Source organism: Phytophthora parasitica (genome assembly GCF_000247585.1).
Source record: "Phytophthora parasitica INRA-310 unplaced genomic scaffold supercont2.34, whole genome shotgun sequence".
In the NCBI taxonomy this organism is placed as follows: Eukaryota; Oomycota; class Peronosporomycetes; order Peronosporales; family Peronosporaceae; genus Phytophthora; species Phytophthora nicotianae.
Window position 1 is genome coordinate 234,366 of NW_008649020.1, and position 13,111 is coordinate 247,476.

General features: G+C 49.1%; 5 protein-coding genes across 5 annotated transcripts; 3 read left to right on the top strand and 2 right to left on the bottom strand.

The window, feature by feature from the left end:
• Positions 1–3,235: 3,235 nt before the first annotated feature.
• PPTG_12830 (hypothetical protein) lies at positions 3,236–4,267 on the top strand (the record flags this gene model as incomplete). Its single annotated transcript, XM_008909530.1, has 2 exons — positions 3,236–4,120; positions 4,181–4,267. The coding sequence occupies 2 exons, from the start codon at positions 3,236–3,238 to the stop codon at positions 4,265–4,267; spliced, it is 972 nt and encodes a 323-aa protein (XP_008907778.1).
• A 1,493-nt stretch (positions 4,268–5,760) lies between these two features.
• PPTG_12831 (hypothetical protein) lies at positions 5,761–6,396 on the top strand (the record flags this gene model as incomplete). The annotated part of the gene is made up of 1 exon (XM_008909531.1): positions 5,761–6,396. The coding sequence occupies one exon, from the start codon at positions 5,761–5,763 to the stop codon at positions 6,394–6,396; it is 636 nt and encodes a 211-aa protein (XP_008907779.1).
• Positions 6,397–6,621: 225 nt separating this feature from the next.
• PPTG_12832 (hypothetical protein) lies at positions 6,622–7,476 on the top strand (the record flags this gene model as incomplete). The annotated part of the gene is made up of 1 exon (XM_008909532.1): positions 6,622–7,476. The coding sequence occupies one exon, from the start codon at positions 6,622–6,624 to the stop codon at positions 7,474–7,476; it is 855 nt and encodes a 284-aa protein (XP_008907780.1).
• Positions 7,477–11,786: 4,310 nt separating this feature from the next.
• On the bottom strand, positions 11,787–11,969 carry PPTG_23275 (hypothetical protein; the record flags this gene model as incomplete). Its single annotated transcript, XM_008909533.1, has 1 exon — positions 11,787–11,969. One exon carries the CDS (start codon positions 11,967–11,969, stop codon positions 11,787–11,789), a length of 183 nt encoding a protein of 60 aa, XP_008907781.1.
• A 120-nt stretch (positions 11,970–12,089) lies between these two features.
• PPTG_12833 (hypothetical protein) lies at positions 12,090–12,656 on the bottom strand. Its single transcript, XM_008909534.1, has one exon. It carries the CDS (start codon positions 12,604–12,606, stop codon positions 12,178–12,180), a length of 429 nt encoding a protein of 142 aa, XP_008907782.1. The 5' UTR covers positions 12,607–12,656; the 3' UTR covers positions 12,090–12,177.
• Positions 12,657–13,111: the final 455 nt, after the last annotated feature.

Below are 13,111 nucleotides of genomic sequence, written 5' to 3' on the forward strand. Positions count from 1 at the left end.
ATCTGACAGAATAGTGAGACAAAGTTAGTTGAAAGTAGAAGAATACATAATTAGCGCTGCCCAACCACTTTAAAGTAATAGTTGCTAATCTTGGTTGACTTCCAAAAAGTGTCGATTCTTTGCCTGACCGTAAGAAAGAAGTCATGTTAACCAGGAGAACGCCTGTGCAGTCGAAAACCAAAGATTTTAAATTTAGATAAATTTCGGAGCGTTCGACAGAAGCATGGGTGTCCTCATTCCGTCCGCGGCTAGGGTTAGTAACGGAAAACGCAAATCCGGACATTCTACTGGATGCCGAGCGAAGCGAAGGCGGTCCCCATTGGCTAAAATTTGATATTTGCTGCCAAGCGAAGCGAAAACGACACCTCTGGCAACCTTGCGGAACCTCCCGGCCCGCCTCAGGTCAAATTACCAACCAGCCATGCAAATGGTGCAGCGAGTCCGCGGCGAGCGGAACGGATGCATTAGTATAAGTAATATGCATACGTTGGGAGTCGCCAATATATTTCTGTTTAAGAGTATTCCTATCCACGAATGTAAAATGAAAATGGATCCGAGTACCTTTAGTTTGGAACAGTGCACAAAATATACTAATGAATACGACTGATGTATCTCATTACTGGTGATTCACCCTGTGTTGCTCTCCTATTGCCAGTTTTTGCCTCACCACACAAAGATACCCTCCAACCAGTCTACCTCACTCTCACCAACACGCAACGACTGCTGTACAAATATGTTAGCTCCACGTTCAAATACCTAGTTTGTCCCAGAGTTAAATTCATGGGCTCACAGAATCTATGGTCTTGGAAGCTATTGATACGCTGAACAGCACTGGACTCACTGCCGGTCTCGCAGTTGGCCACCAAATCGCGGCACGAGGCGTGCGTCAGTCTACACCCGACCAGGTACTTGCCAGTCGAGTTTCGTGGAGTGAAGAGGGTGTTGTTGTCACAGGTGTGCAATTAGAGTGAAGGTTGAGCACTTCTCCGTGATACTAAAGCTCGAATCACGTCCAAAGTAGTCAAAAGAATAATATTCATCGGTTCAACACTCGGATCGGACTTGGCAGCAATAATGCTCTTGTGCAGTTATGACTTTTCCATAGTAAGAGCCCCAGAAAAGGAATATTTGACTTCAAATGTATTCCATTTTACGATTGAGGGGTGAGAGGGAATAATATCTTGGGTTTGTATGTGACTGGTCAACAAGAACCGCAAATTTATTGCTGTTGAGGGGTTTCTAGGGATTACTACCGAGGGGATCGTCTGTACCTGTTCTTAGTGAGTATTTCATTCACATACTTTCGCCGAGTTGTGCAGATCTCGTCGCCATTTTCCTGCACCTACACACCGAGGTATTCTGTGAGCTCGCGTTGGTCCTTCAATCCACTAGCAAAGTTCAAATCATCAAATAGCGGACCGGACTTAAAAGTCGGGGATGTTTGTCGCACAAAGAACATCGGATGTACACGAGTACTAGAGCGATATTTTCTCCATCATACTTGAAGTATGAGCATGGTTCAGTGGCACGCCGCTGAATCCCACGTGCTCTCAAACAAGTATTCAGCTCGCTGCTCCATTCCCGCCCTTTCTGTCGGAGACATACCACGCCTTGCCAACCACGTACATGCTACCATCAGCTGTGCTCAGAACTCCCTCAATTGACTTGACAAACTGAGGTATCTCTAGCGACACGTTCAAATAGGCCGTACTGATGTCACCTCCGTACACTTGTAGATTTAATTCAGCTGCGAGTGCAATTATCAGCCTAAATGAAGACATTTTAGCAGCTGGAGCGAAAGTCGCCACAAAGTCAATACCAGGACGCTGCCAGGTTCCAAGAACAACAAGCCTGGCTTTCATTCGTATGTGTATCCACGGTGATCAGTCTTGTAGGCGTACACCCATATTGTCTTAACTGCTAGCGCGTCTACTAACATCTCACCCTAATCGATTTACTTCAGAACACCTTTTGACTTTAGAGCAGCCATTTCTTCTAGTTCAGCTATCGACCACATATTTGCTTGCTTGGAGCGCAGCGCCTCCCTCCGATTCTATGGCGCTTTAACCTGATCCGAGTGGATGGTCTTTCCATCCTTCTCAAGGACTCGAATTGCAAAATTTGAGATGCAAACGTAGTCCTTGTAGCGAGATTTTGAACGCCGCTTGGTGGCTCATGCAGGCCTATTCGTTGCGCCTAGGTGGTTCTCTAAGTTGATTTTCTCCAATTCCGATGGTGTTTTATCATGTTCTACGCGCTTACGCAGACCTGGTGGAATGCCAACTATTTCGCGTTGCTTGTGACTCGAACGCTTTGATATGTCCGTTAAGTTGACATTTTTTTTGCTCTGGTCATCCACAACTACTAGAGACTCAGTATCATCGTTGTGCACGACTGATTCTGCACTTTCATCTGTAATGGACCCAATTCCAGTTCCGAAGCGTATCCAATTGATATGTTGTCAATTGTATCTTCGTGAGAAAATTCAGCTTCGTTTTCATCTGGCGTCGCTCTCTGCTTGTCGTGCTGCTCGCCAATGCAGAAACAATGACATTAACGATCGGCTCCTTGTTTGTCGTGTCAAGTTTCCTTCTTAGTGACCCAATAACTGCATCAATGTCGGGTTCATCTTCTGCGCTATCCTCTCTCGTGACGAATCGACGGCGGCGTCGATTTGAACGCGATCGCCACGTACGAGACCAATGTTTTATATCGCTGCAGACATATTGAGAATCACCATCCATGGAGTAGTTGAAGTCGCCAACTTTGCTGTCGTCTACAGAATATGTTATATAAATGGTATTCTCTGCGATTTTCATCTTTGCAGGCATCAAAATGGAGCTATTCATTTACATTGAGTCTGCAGGATGCACATTGTGGCGATCTCGATAGGTAAACTCTTCTTGTACACGAACTTCCGCAACGAATTTCACTGTTCGGATGAAAACTTGGCATCCCACCGTATCTCAGCATAGCCGACCACGAACGACACGTATGTGTTAGCATCTTGCTTCTGCTTGACCAAAGATACAGGGATGTGTACATAAGTAAGAAATCCAAACTTGCGGATGATGGATGTCGGTAAACAGCAATTCAATACTGAAGTATTGTTATATTTTTACCCTTCAAATACCTGCTACTATTTACATACTACTAGAGTTCAAAGAAGAAGTTTCAAACAGCTCGCACTTCCACCGGGCATAAGAAGCAGGCCGTGCAGTGGGAAGCTGATCCCATGGAGCTGCTGGCGTTCTCCCCAAGCGATGACTACACAACAGACTCAGTAGAAGACATGAACGTCGCTGTCACCGGTTCGGGCGAAGACACGGATGTCGCACCTTCCGCCGACGAGAACACTTCTACTACAAACAATGGTACTGCATGTTTTGCGTTGTATTCGAATAGTGGTAGTTCTGGAGTGATTGCCGCGGTAGACGATGGTCAAGATTCTGATTCATCTTTGGAGTATGAAAATGCAGCTGATGGAACTGGTCCGTTTAGCACATCCACTATTGCTATTCAGAATAAAGTCCAATATATCAGTGTCGGTCACTACGATGCAGAGGAGATGGCAGAGCGGAGCTTAGATCAGCTGAATCATTTCGATTACAGCTATAAGACGCGATACGCGTCAATGTTTCGCGTTGGAAAAGCGTTTGAGTGCCGCGCGCACAAAGGTTATCATCATCGAGTCAAGCTAATCACCCTTCCAGCTAGTGAAGCCGGGGGAAAATACCAGGTTCTACAGAAAGGAGAACATGCTGGAACTGTAGTTAATCTCGCAATTGAGGGCATTTCACGGATTTTAAAACCGGAAGTGGATGCACTGCTCAAGCTCGGTATGACCGCAGGTCGGGTGAGGAACATGCTGCTTTATAAGTATCTGAGATATCCTGCCATGCTCGCACGGGTGCCAGAAACGAAGAAAATGGAAAACAGGAAAGCCTATTTGAAGCGACTGTCGGGGGATGGATGGGAGATCACTAAAATCGTGGCATTAACAAACTGGACAGCGGGAAAGTTATGTCAAAGTCGAGTTGAATTTTATCGAGTCGATGAAACGAATGGGGCATACTTGAACGAGCTTATCGTCTTAGACGGGTTCGAGCATTTAGTCACTGTATGTCCGTAGCCTCACTTGGTGTAGTGGTGGCATCTAGAGCTTTATTTTGCAATGTAGAGCGTGCAGTACATGACCAAGGCGACAGCTTGGTGGTATCTACGGACGGCACCTACAGAATGCATTTCGATGATTGGACCCTTGTAGACTGTGGAGGAATCTCCGTGGAGCGATCGGGTACAGGATATGTACAGCGATTTGGTCCAAAAAAGCTCCTACAATTACGGTGCTGAATTCCGTTTTGCCACGGCTACTCTTTTACGACACTACCAATCTCACACCTGAACATCATCGGCATTATGCAGAAGGTTTGAATTTTTATATATTATTATTATTAACATCAACCCATTTAATTATTGTTTTCTTTGCGATGTTACGACCACTTCCTATCGATGCTGTCGTGAAGGCAAAAGAGCAATTGCTTCTCCTTGATAACTACTGCATCGGTAGGTCTACAACACGAATTCGAATATTCTTCAATAGTGATAACACAATGATACTACCAGTGGCCGAAGAAAACCTATCCGCAGCAAGTGTAACTGTGAAGCGAACAGAGCGGTACGGCTCTTAAACGTATTAACTCACATACAAATCTATCTGATATGAAATTGTGTATTGAACGAATGTTAAACTAGGTTCAAGAACTCGTTGTTGGGAAAGCTTGGCCCATCTCAATCTATAAACGAAGCCGAAATCACATTTCTATCACTACAGCACATGAATGTAGACCGACGGGCGTTCATGCAGATGAATCCGCTGATACCAAGATCAAAGTGGCGTTTTGAGGAGGTATATCATGGCGCAAATTTGTATTCACTTTAGTTTTTGTAGATAGAATTGTTTTGGGCACCGTGAACAGCCACGCCCAATGGTACCGACGTCCATTTTGACGCACAGATGCTACAGCCTTCGTCGTTGACGTTTCTCGCTTATCACCAGTTGGATGTTTCAGCGGTTACAGCATCTCGGTTATCAATCCTGGGACTATAGGAGCCTCTACGTTCTTGTTGAGCATGTCGACGATGACAACGTTAACTTTAATCGGTGTCTCGGATCTTCTTGGTACCCAGGCTACTTTCCAGGAAGCAAAACGCAAACTGATCAATAATTTACAAGGTTAGGTAGTCTCTCATACCGTAATTCATATATTCTTGTACCTAGGTCCACTTGATCTGGGATTTCACGCCTCAGATCTAACTTTTATGTTGTGGGATCTCACTTTGCATTACCGTCTTCGCGAATTCCGTCGGGGCACTCGGTAGATCAGTCACAACTCTAAGGTGGCATTGATGAGGATCCCGGAGCGGCATCAGATCACATCAACGATCTGGCGTGGGTATATTCCATAGTGGAGCAGAGTGGAACAAGGGAATTATGTTTTCCACACAAGATAGATACCGGTATACCAGTGGAAATTGGTCTTCCGGCTTCGCTGGCTTGCTCCGGACCACACATGTCGTACCCTCTCACTTCGCAACCAGAAGAACAAGCAGCAAGCAGCTCAAGAATTAAAGGGGGACTCTTTTCGGTAATAACCATGGCCACCCGCGACACGACTACGCCAGCATCCACGCCTCCCTCGCCTTCGCCCAAGGCTGACGCCGCCCCGTCGGACAGCGAGACGCCTGGAAGAAGCGCTGATGTCGTCGACATCACCGGCGGTGAGGAACCGTGGACCGCCAGCGCTGCCCGCAGCACGTCCGACCCCCCCCCCCCCCCCCCCCCCGCTACGAGCGAGCAAGCGCGCTGCTGCAAGGACGGCTACGAGTACGGTGTCGGTCGAGGCCCGTAAGGGCAAGAAGAAGGCGTCAGGACGTGCGTCGACGGCAGCTTCGGTCAGCTCAAGCAGCAAGAAGGGCTCTGAGGACTACGGGAGTACAGGACCTAAGAAGAGAGCCGAGGATGCGGGCGTCGAAACGGACCCCGACGCGGAAGAGAAGGCTGCGCTTCCAAGAGCCAAACGGGCAAAGAAGTCCCCTGCTCCTGTTCCATCACCCACGGCACGAACGCCCGCGCCAGCCAAGACCGCGGAGACGTCGGGTAACGATCGGGGTGAGTTCAACCTGAACGAGTTCATGGCTTCGTTTGAGCCCAACCGAGCTGTGTTAGAACGAAGAGAAGCCGCTGCCCTGCCTACAACGACGCCGGCCCAAGCTTCGTTTCGACATGACTCGCCAGCCGAGGTTACTGAGACCGACGTCGAGCCGGTCATGGCCGAGCTCCGAGCGCTGCGGGAGGAGGTTGCACTGCCTGCGAATGCTTCAAAGTCAAGGTGAGCCTCGGTGGGGGCCTGCCGCATCGGCTCCTTTGTTGGAAGTTCCCACTAGTGCCGGTACTGCCCCAAATGCAAAAGAGAGCTTCCTCCTCCGGAGGTTCGATACCTGACGTGTAGAAGTTTCCCGGAAAGTTCGAAGAAGTCCAAGGGCGAGTATAATCCGCCGCAAGCCCACCTTCTGGTAGCAAGTCGCATGTTCCGCGGATTGGGCCTGGAACCAGGTAAGATGAAGTCTCCTATGTCGTTTGTGCAGATGCTGCGGGAGCTAGAGTGCGTGAAGTTCAAGACATCTCCGGCGGTTCTGATGGCCGTCTTCAGTGGGCGCCTGGGCTCAAGAGGTCTTACCGTCATGCACTTCAAGGAGGCGAGCGAAATGTCGTGCTTGGAGGATGGCTCGACCAACTCGTCGCGCGAGCGAGTGAAAAGCTGTACGGACCGTCATTTTGTCAAGGAAAACCTACCGCAACGTGTCAATTTGGTGACATGTGAAGGTTCCGAACAGCACACCTCTGGTGCCAACGTGCCTCCCATCTGCGCTACGGATGTACAGCCACCTTTGATTACACAGTCCGGGTCGACCATACAGTCACCCAATGCTATACAGCAACCTTTGACTATACAGTCTGAGTTCCCAATACAGAAACTCTCCACCGAGACGTCGCTTTCCGCTACCAAAGACAGCACGTTGATGGCCCTTAAGCTCGTACGACCGGCTGTATCAAGCGAGGTCGCGGCCAGAGCACACGATAATGCGAGCCAGCGCCGTGATCTTCTCCGAGAACTACAAACAGCAACAATGGCTGAGGTTTTCTCGAGGTTTGACGTCACACCGCCTGCAAGTAATTGCCCCACGTCACAGGAAGGAGCGACTGGCACGGAGTTCTTACTTAACAAGCTCCTCCAGCAAGCGTTGTCAGATCTCGCACGTCGGTCGGCCTTATCGCCGTCCGAATTTGTGGAGCTGGTTCGAGGGCAAACTATGAGTGATTACCGGCCAAACAAGAACATGGTGCCGACTGTCTTGGAAAATGTGTGCAAGGGCTACAGCCATTTGGATCTGCTCCAGAGAATTGTTCAGTAAGGTGTCGAAGTTAAGCTGAAAATGTCTCCGCCTCGTCAGTCTGTTCGTCCCCCAAATCATGGATCTACACGTGATCGGCTCAACATCTTGCGCAAGAACATCCGAAAGGAGCAAGAAGCTTGGAGATGCCTGGTCTTGGACGCAGATCTTTTGGAGCAGTGGCCGGAAATCATCATCAGCCCCTTCGGTGTCGTCGACAAAGGCGGTGAAGACTCTAAGGTGTGTGGTCGAACAATCCATGACCTGTCTTGTCCGGAAGGCGCGTCCACCAATGACTTCTCAGACCAGGACAGCATCAACAAGCCCGACTACACCCACTGCGATGCAGTGTCTCGCAAGATTCTGAGGGCCAAACAGCAATTTCCAAGCGCAAAAATAGCTGTGATGGCCGGTGACGTCGCGACGGCTTTCCGAAATATCAGCATTCACAGCAACAGTGTCTACTTGTTCGCCGGTAGGATTGAGGAAGAGGGCGCGATAGTTATCGAACTTTCCGCTCCTTTCGGCTGGACGGGGTCGCCGGGTTTTTACGAGATTTTTGGCGGGGCAATCACCCACGTTCACGGCTCCCACACGAACGCGTTCTCCCCAAAAGGTTTCTTTGCCTACCACTGGGTCGATGATCACATTAACGTGCCACCGGACGTTGGACCCTCATGCAGCGAGATGGACCGTTCGCTCAGGTACGCCATGGTGTCCGTCCTCGGTGCTGACGCCATCAACACCGAGAAATTTACCAATTGGAGCACGCGCCAGCGTGTCCTTGGTCTCGAGTTCGATTCCGAAGCCGGGCAGGTCGCGTTACCGGAGCCAAAGATTAAAAAAAGCTCGCCGGATCGTCGGGTGCGCCTACAATGCCAAATCGCTTTCTCGCAAGGAGTATCGATCTCTGCTGGGTAGCCTGCGCCATATGGCAACCTGGGTCCGCGCTGGTAGGCCATTTCTGCAACGCCTTCGCGAGCGAGAAAGCCACCTGCATCAGTTTCAGCACGTCCCGGTTTCCGACGATAGGAAAGCCGATCTACTGTGGTGGTGGCTGATATTACACGCTCCCCAGTTGAATGGTGTACCTCTGGAATTTTTCAACACGCTGCCACCCGCCGACATAGTGATTGAAATGGATGCCTCAGATTATGGTCTCTGCGCTCTTGACCCTGCCGCCAAAGAAGCACTCACGCACGCGTTTACTGTACCAGAACGCCAATTGATCTTGGAGTTCAATCGAGGTGTGCGCAACGGCTTCGATATCAACTACCGCGAGCTCCTTTCGTGCGCATTTGCGGAACCCGATGGTCCCAACAATCCCTGAGCCACTCCAGGCTTCTTCATGAGCACTTCCGCATCGATAACGCTTCTGCGGTGGCATGGCAGAACAAGCTGGCATCGCGGAACCCCCGAGCCCAGGTTATTATCCGTCTTCTAAGTTGGTGGGAGACATCGTTCGGACTCCGTTTTTCCGCGTCACACATCGCTGGTATCGACAATGTTCGCGCTGACGCTGGCTCCCGCTCCCCCGCAGACCCATCGTTTGCAGCGCTGTTCACGTCTCTAACCGCTGGCTGGTTACAGGTATCTCCGCAGGTGGACGTCCACGCCTAACCAATATTTGGCAGCGTATCTCCGAGCACACTCCGTTGCCGACTCCATCTTCGATCAATACTGGCGTGCACTAACCAAGTGGCAAACCTGGACTTCGCGGCGAGGTGTTTTTCCTTGGCTGAGTGGTACGGCCCACGGCGACTAAGTGCAGTACATCTCGGACTTTGTGTTGCACGGTTTTCAGTTCGGTTTTGGCTCCGGTGGTCCCATTCGCAGTGATTCTATCATGACGGTTCTTCAAGGCGTTCGGCATTTCTTCGCGGCGATGGGCTACGAGTTTCCGATCTCACACCCGCACATCCGTATGCTGCTCAAAGGCATCGGGCGCCTCGACCGTCCGCGTCTCCAGAAGGCACCAGTCTCTCTCGACCTCCTAGAGGGCTGCTTTCGGGGCATGACCATGCTGATCCCTTTGAGCAAGCTCTTTGGGGGGTCCTGTGCTTAGCGTTTTTCTTCTTGCTGAGGCGCTCCGAGATTGTGGTAATCAGCGGAGGATCTTTCAAGTGGTTTGCCCTACGGGCTCCGGACATCGTGAGGGTAGATGCCAACGGCATTGAGACCCCTTTTCCGTCGGAGGCTCATTCAGTGTGGATTCGCTTGGTGGGATCGAAGACAAACCAAGGCGGAGCCCCAATTACGAGAATGCTCTCTCGATCTGGGCATCCGTTCCTGTGCCCCGTGTTCGGAGCTCTCATCCTACTTCAAGCGAGAAAGGACCTCCCCGCCGACATTCCCGCCGCGGTCTTCATGTCACGCCGTGGTAAACCAATGGCCATCTCGACTGAGGACGTCTCCAATATTATCAAGGCAGCTGCTAGCCGCATAGGCAAAGACCCGCGTCGCTTCAGCTCGCACTCCTTGCGCTCCGGTGGTGCGACGCACATGTATCGCACAGGTACAGATGCCCTGACGATTCAGTTCCACGGGCGGTGGGTGTCCGATGCGTACAAGACGTACACAAGACTCTGCAAGGAATTGGTGGCAACGCTGTCTGCGTCCACGGTTACAGGGACCAAGGGTGATTCAACGTTACATTGATGAGGCTTATTGCATGATCATCTATTGGGGGCAGCGCTCTCCTCGTCCCTTTGCGGATCGAGCTGATGGTAGTGTATAAGCTCTCATTAATGAAATTGTTTGTTTGACCCCGAGGTTAATGGAAAGGTGTATTCCATAGTGGATCAGAGTGAAACAAGGGAGTTATGTTTTCCACACAAGATAGATACCGGTATACTAGTGGAAACTGGTCTTCCGGCTTCGCTGGCTTGCTGCGGACCACACGTGTCGTACCCTCTCACTTCGCAACCAGAAGAACAAGCAGCTCAAGAATTACCCGCCTCTCCTCGTCCCTTTGCGGATCGAGCTGATGGTCACTGCATAAGCTCTCATTAATGAAATTGTTTGTTTGACCCCAAGGTTAGTGGAAATCGTTATTATAGTGGCGAAGAAGAGCAAGTTGATTGATTACGGATAAGAGGAGCAGTAAAGTATTCCGCTCTGGTCTTCTTGACACATCTGAAATGTAGTCGTCTCAGTGGCAGTATCCACAGCGCGGACTACCCCAATTGGATCCACACGAAAGCCACCAAGAAAGAACTAGCCACATAAACAATTTCTTTAGGTCTAACCAACTGCTAAATACACTCCAACCCCTATGTTATCCTCGCAAAGCTCGCAATGCGCACAACGCAATCGCCAGAGTTGGCTGATGTTCTTCTGAGAGTCACTCTACCGCTAAAAATGTGTGTGAAGGGCAAACCCTATCGGCAAAGTGAAGCTAAACATATGAACAATAATGGATAATGACTTTGGAGCCTCACCTTTACAAACCGTTATGATTGGTTGAGATCACTACTGTACATACAAATTAGTTTACGTTAATTAACGTTAACTTACGTTTAAATGATGCTCCCTTTTTTCTCTACGGGAAGTTAATGTTAGGTAACATCCCCATCACTACTTTCTACACATGAACCTGTCTAAGATGAGCTCGTATATTGATAATATTCTGCCATATTTGATAGAATTTTATTCCGCCGAACTGGTAGAGTTGTTCTCCCTTGAGAATACTGTATAACTTGAAACTTTCCACAATGAAATGATAGACAAGAAACGTTCAAGTGAGGTCAAAATCAAAGTAATAGAAATGAGTGGTACCTAACGGTGTGGAATCACGTGACCGATCATTCCAAAACCAGTTTCATCGCAAAACAGCTTCTTAAAGGGTCGCTGTATCTGATTGGTTGGTATTACTAACTTATTGCAATGTTAGTAGTACTATGGAATGTATAGTATAGTAATTAATAAACTAGCAGATGTAGGGCGGCTTGTGGAAGCTTCTAGAAGCTTCCATCTGTCCGAACTGCGGGGGCGACACTTTTACTTTGGCGCGCCCTCCCCCAAGTTCCTATCTTTTTGAAATAGTCGCAATCGAGACTTTTCGAAAGTCTGGTGTACTGTCAAATGTTTCCATACATTTCCAGATTCAAAGTATTTCGTTTGACTTCCACTAAATTTCATGAATGTAAATCACATCAACCGCCTTAACAAAGTCAACCTGATCACAAGTTGTTCAACGGGCTGTACTAGGTGAGGAATGTTAATCTGTAGAACTATATACAAGCTCTAAAACTATCCTAAGTACAGACTCTTCCCTCACTTCCAACATCAGTACCACTGTTCAAATTTAAGGCGATAGACATTAAAACTGTTCATTGCTTCTTACTTGTGTATTTGGGACACAGCATCACGATCTCGCCCACACCATCGCCACGCACGCAACTACCAGTTCCAGACCTCTCGCCGACTCCATTAAAGATAATCCCTGTTGAGGACAGCAGTTTCCGTCGCTTGCCGTCCCTATTTGCTTTGCTCTTGGTGCGGGCAGCGTTCATCGTGGTGGTCACAATGGTGTTGGCGGTGTGTTCCCTCTGTAAAATAATAATATAATGGCTCTCAAGCTATCCATTTCACGCAGTGTTATACATGAGAGAAAATGTGTAAAACAGATCGTTGTGGTTAACAAGTATAATTGATTAGTGCGAAAGGGAAGAAGCTGTGGTTTTATTTCACAGGTCTTAATCGCCAGTGAAGCTGTGTACGCTAGTCACGTCCGCGAGGATGCTCCGAATTCCACTTTTTCAAAAACAAGTAGTACTTCCTCCCGTTCTTCCGGCTCATTTCATCGCGCAGACCAGTCAATTTCTCCTTGATCTGACCCGGAGTGTATCCTTGATCGAACCAATCGTCCGCCCTCGCAGCCCACTTGGCAGTCCACCTGGCAAGCGCCTGCTCGTCCAACAGCGCCGGGTTTACTCTCTCTTCTTTATCTTCTTCGTTTTCATCGTCCTCGCGGTCGACTCGCAACAACCTCTTGGCGTTCCTACCATCGACAGCGCGGGCTGGAGCCGCAGCGTCAGTCGAAGTCACTGTAGTCAACTTGGCCTGGCTTTCGCCTGAGACGGTCTCACTAGCATTAGAGCTATAGAGAAGAGTTGTCGTAGCGAAGAGCAGGAAGTGGGTGAAACGCATGTTTGGTCTTGGATAGTTGTGTGGGCGTCGGTGACTTGAGTAGTGCGATGAAAAATAGGAAGTGAACCCGATGGCTAGACACACTCAAATTCAACTCTCAATGTTAGCTCCCATCCTTTTGTATGGTTAATATCTAATGTTGGTAGTGGTTTTCCAAGCATCTCTCGCAATCGGTGGCGAGCTCCCATTTTTCGTTTGCTTAGCCTGCGATGGCGGTAGTGATGTTGCAAGCATCTCACTTAAAGTGGGCTAAGTGATCGCTCCTTCCAGAGTGCCATCCGCTCTGTCAGATACAGTAAGCAAATACAAGAAAGTGTTGTCATGCCGTCATGACAGCTCCAATGCTATAGCATTGGGGTCTGTTGTCACATAAGCTTGAAATGCGGACAGTACAGCACCTGCGCCGCGAGATTTGCTCCGGGAACCTTTGTAGTATTGTTGTGTTTCTTTCTTTTTGAAACCCTTACGTGCTCGAGTAGTTTCTTTTTGATAAGGTGGTGCTGCT

What these genes read in the sequence shown, in the direction of transcription:
- PPTG_12833 (XM_008909534.1), bottom strand. Translation starts at nt 12,606, where the DNA reads ATGCGTTTCACCCACTTCCTGCTCTTCGCTACGACAACTCTTCTCTAT.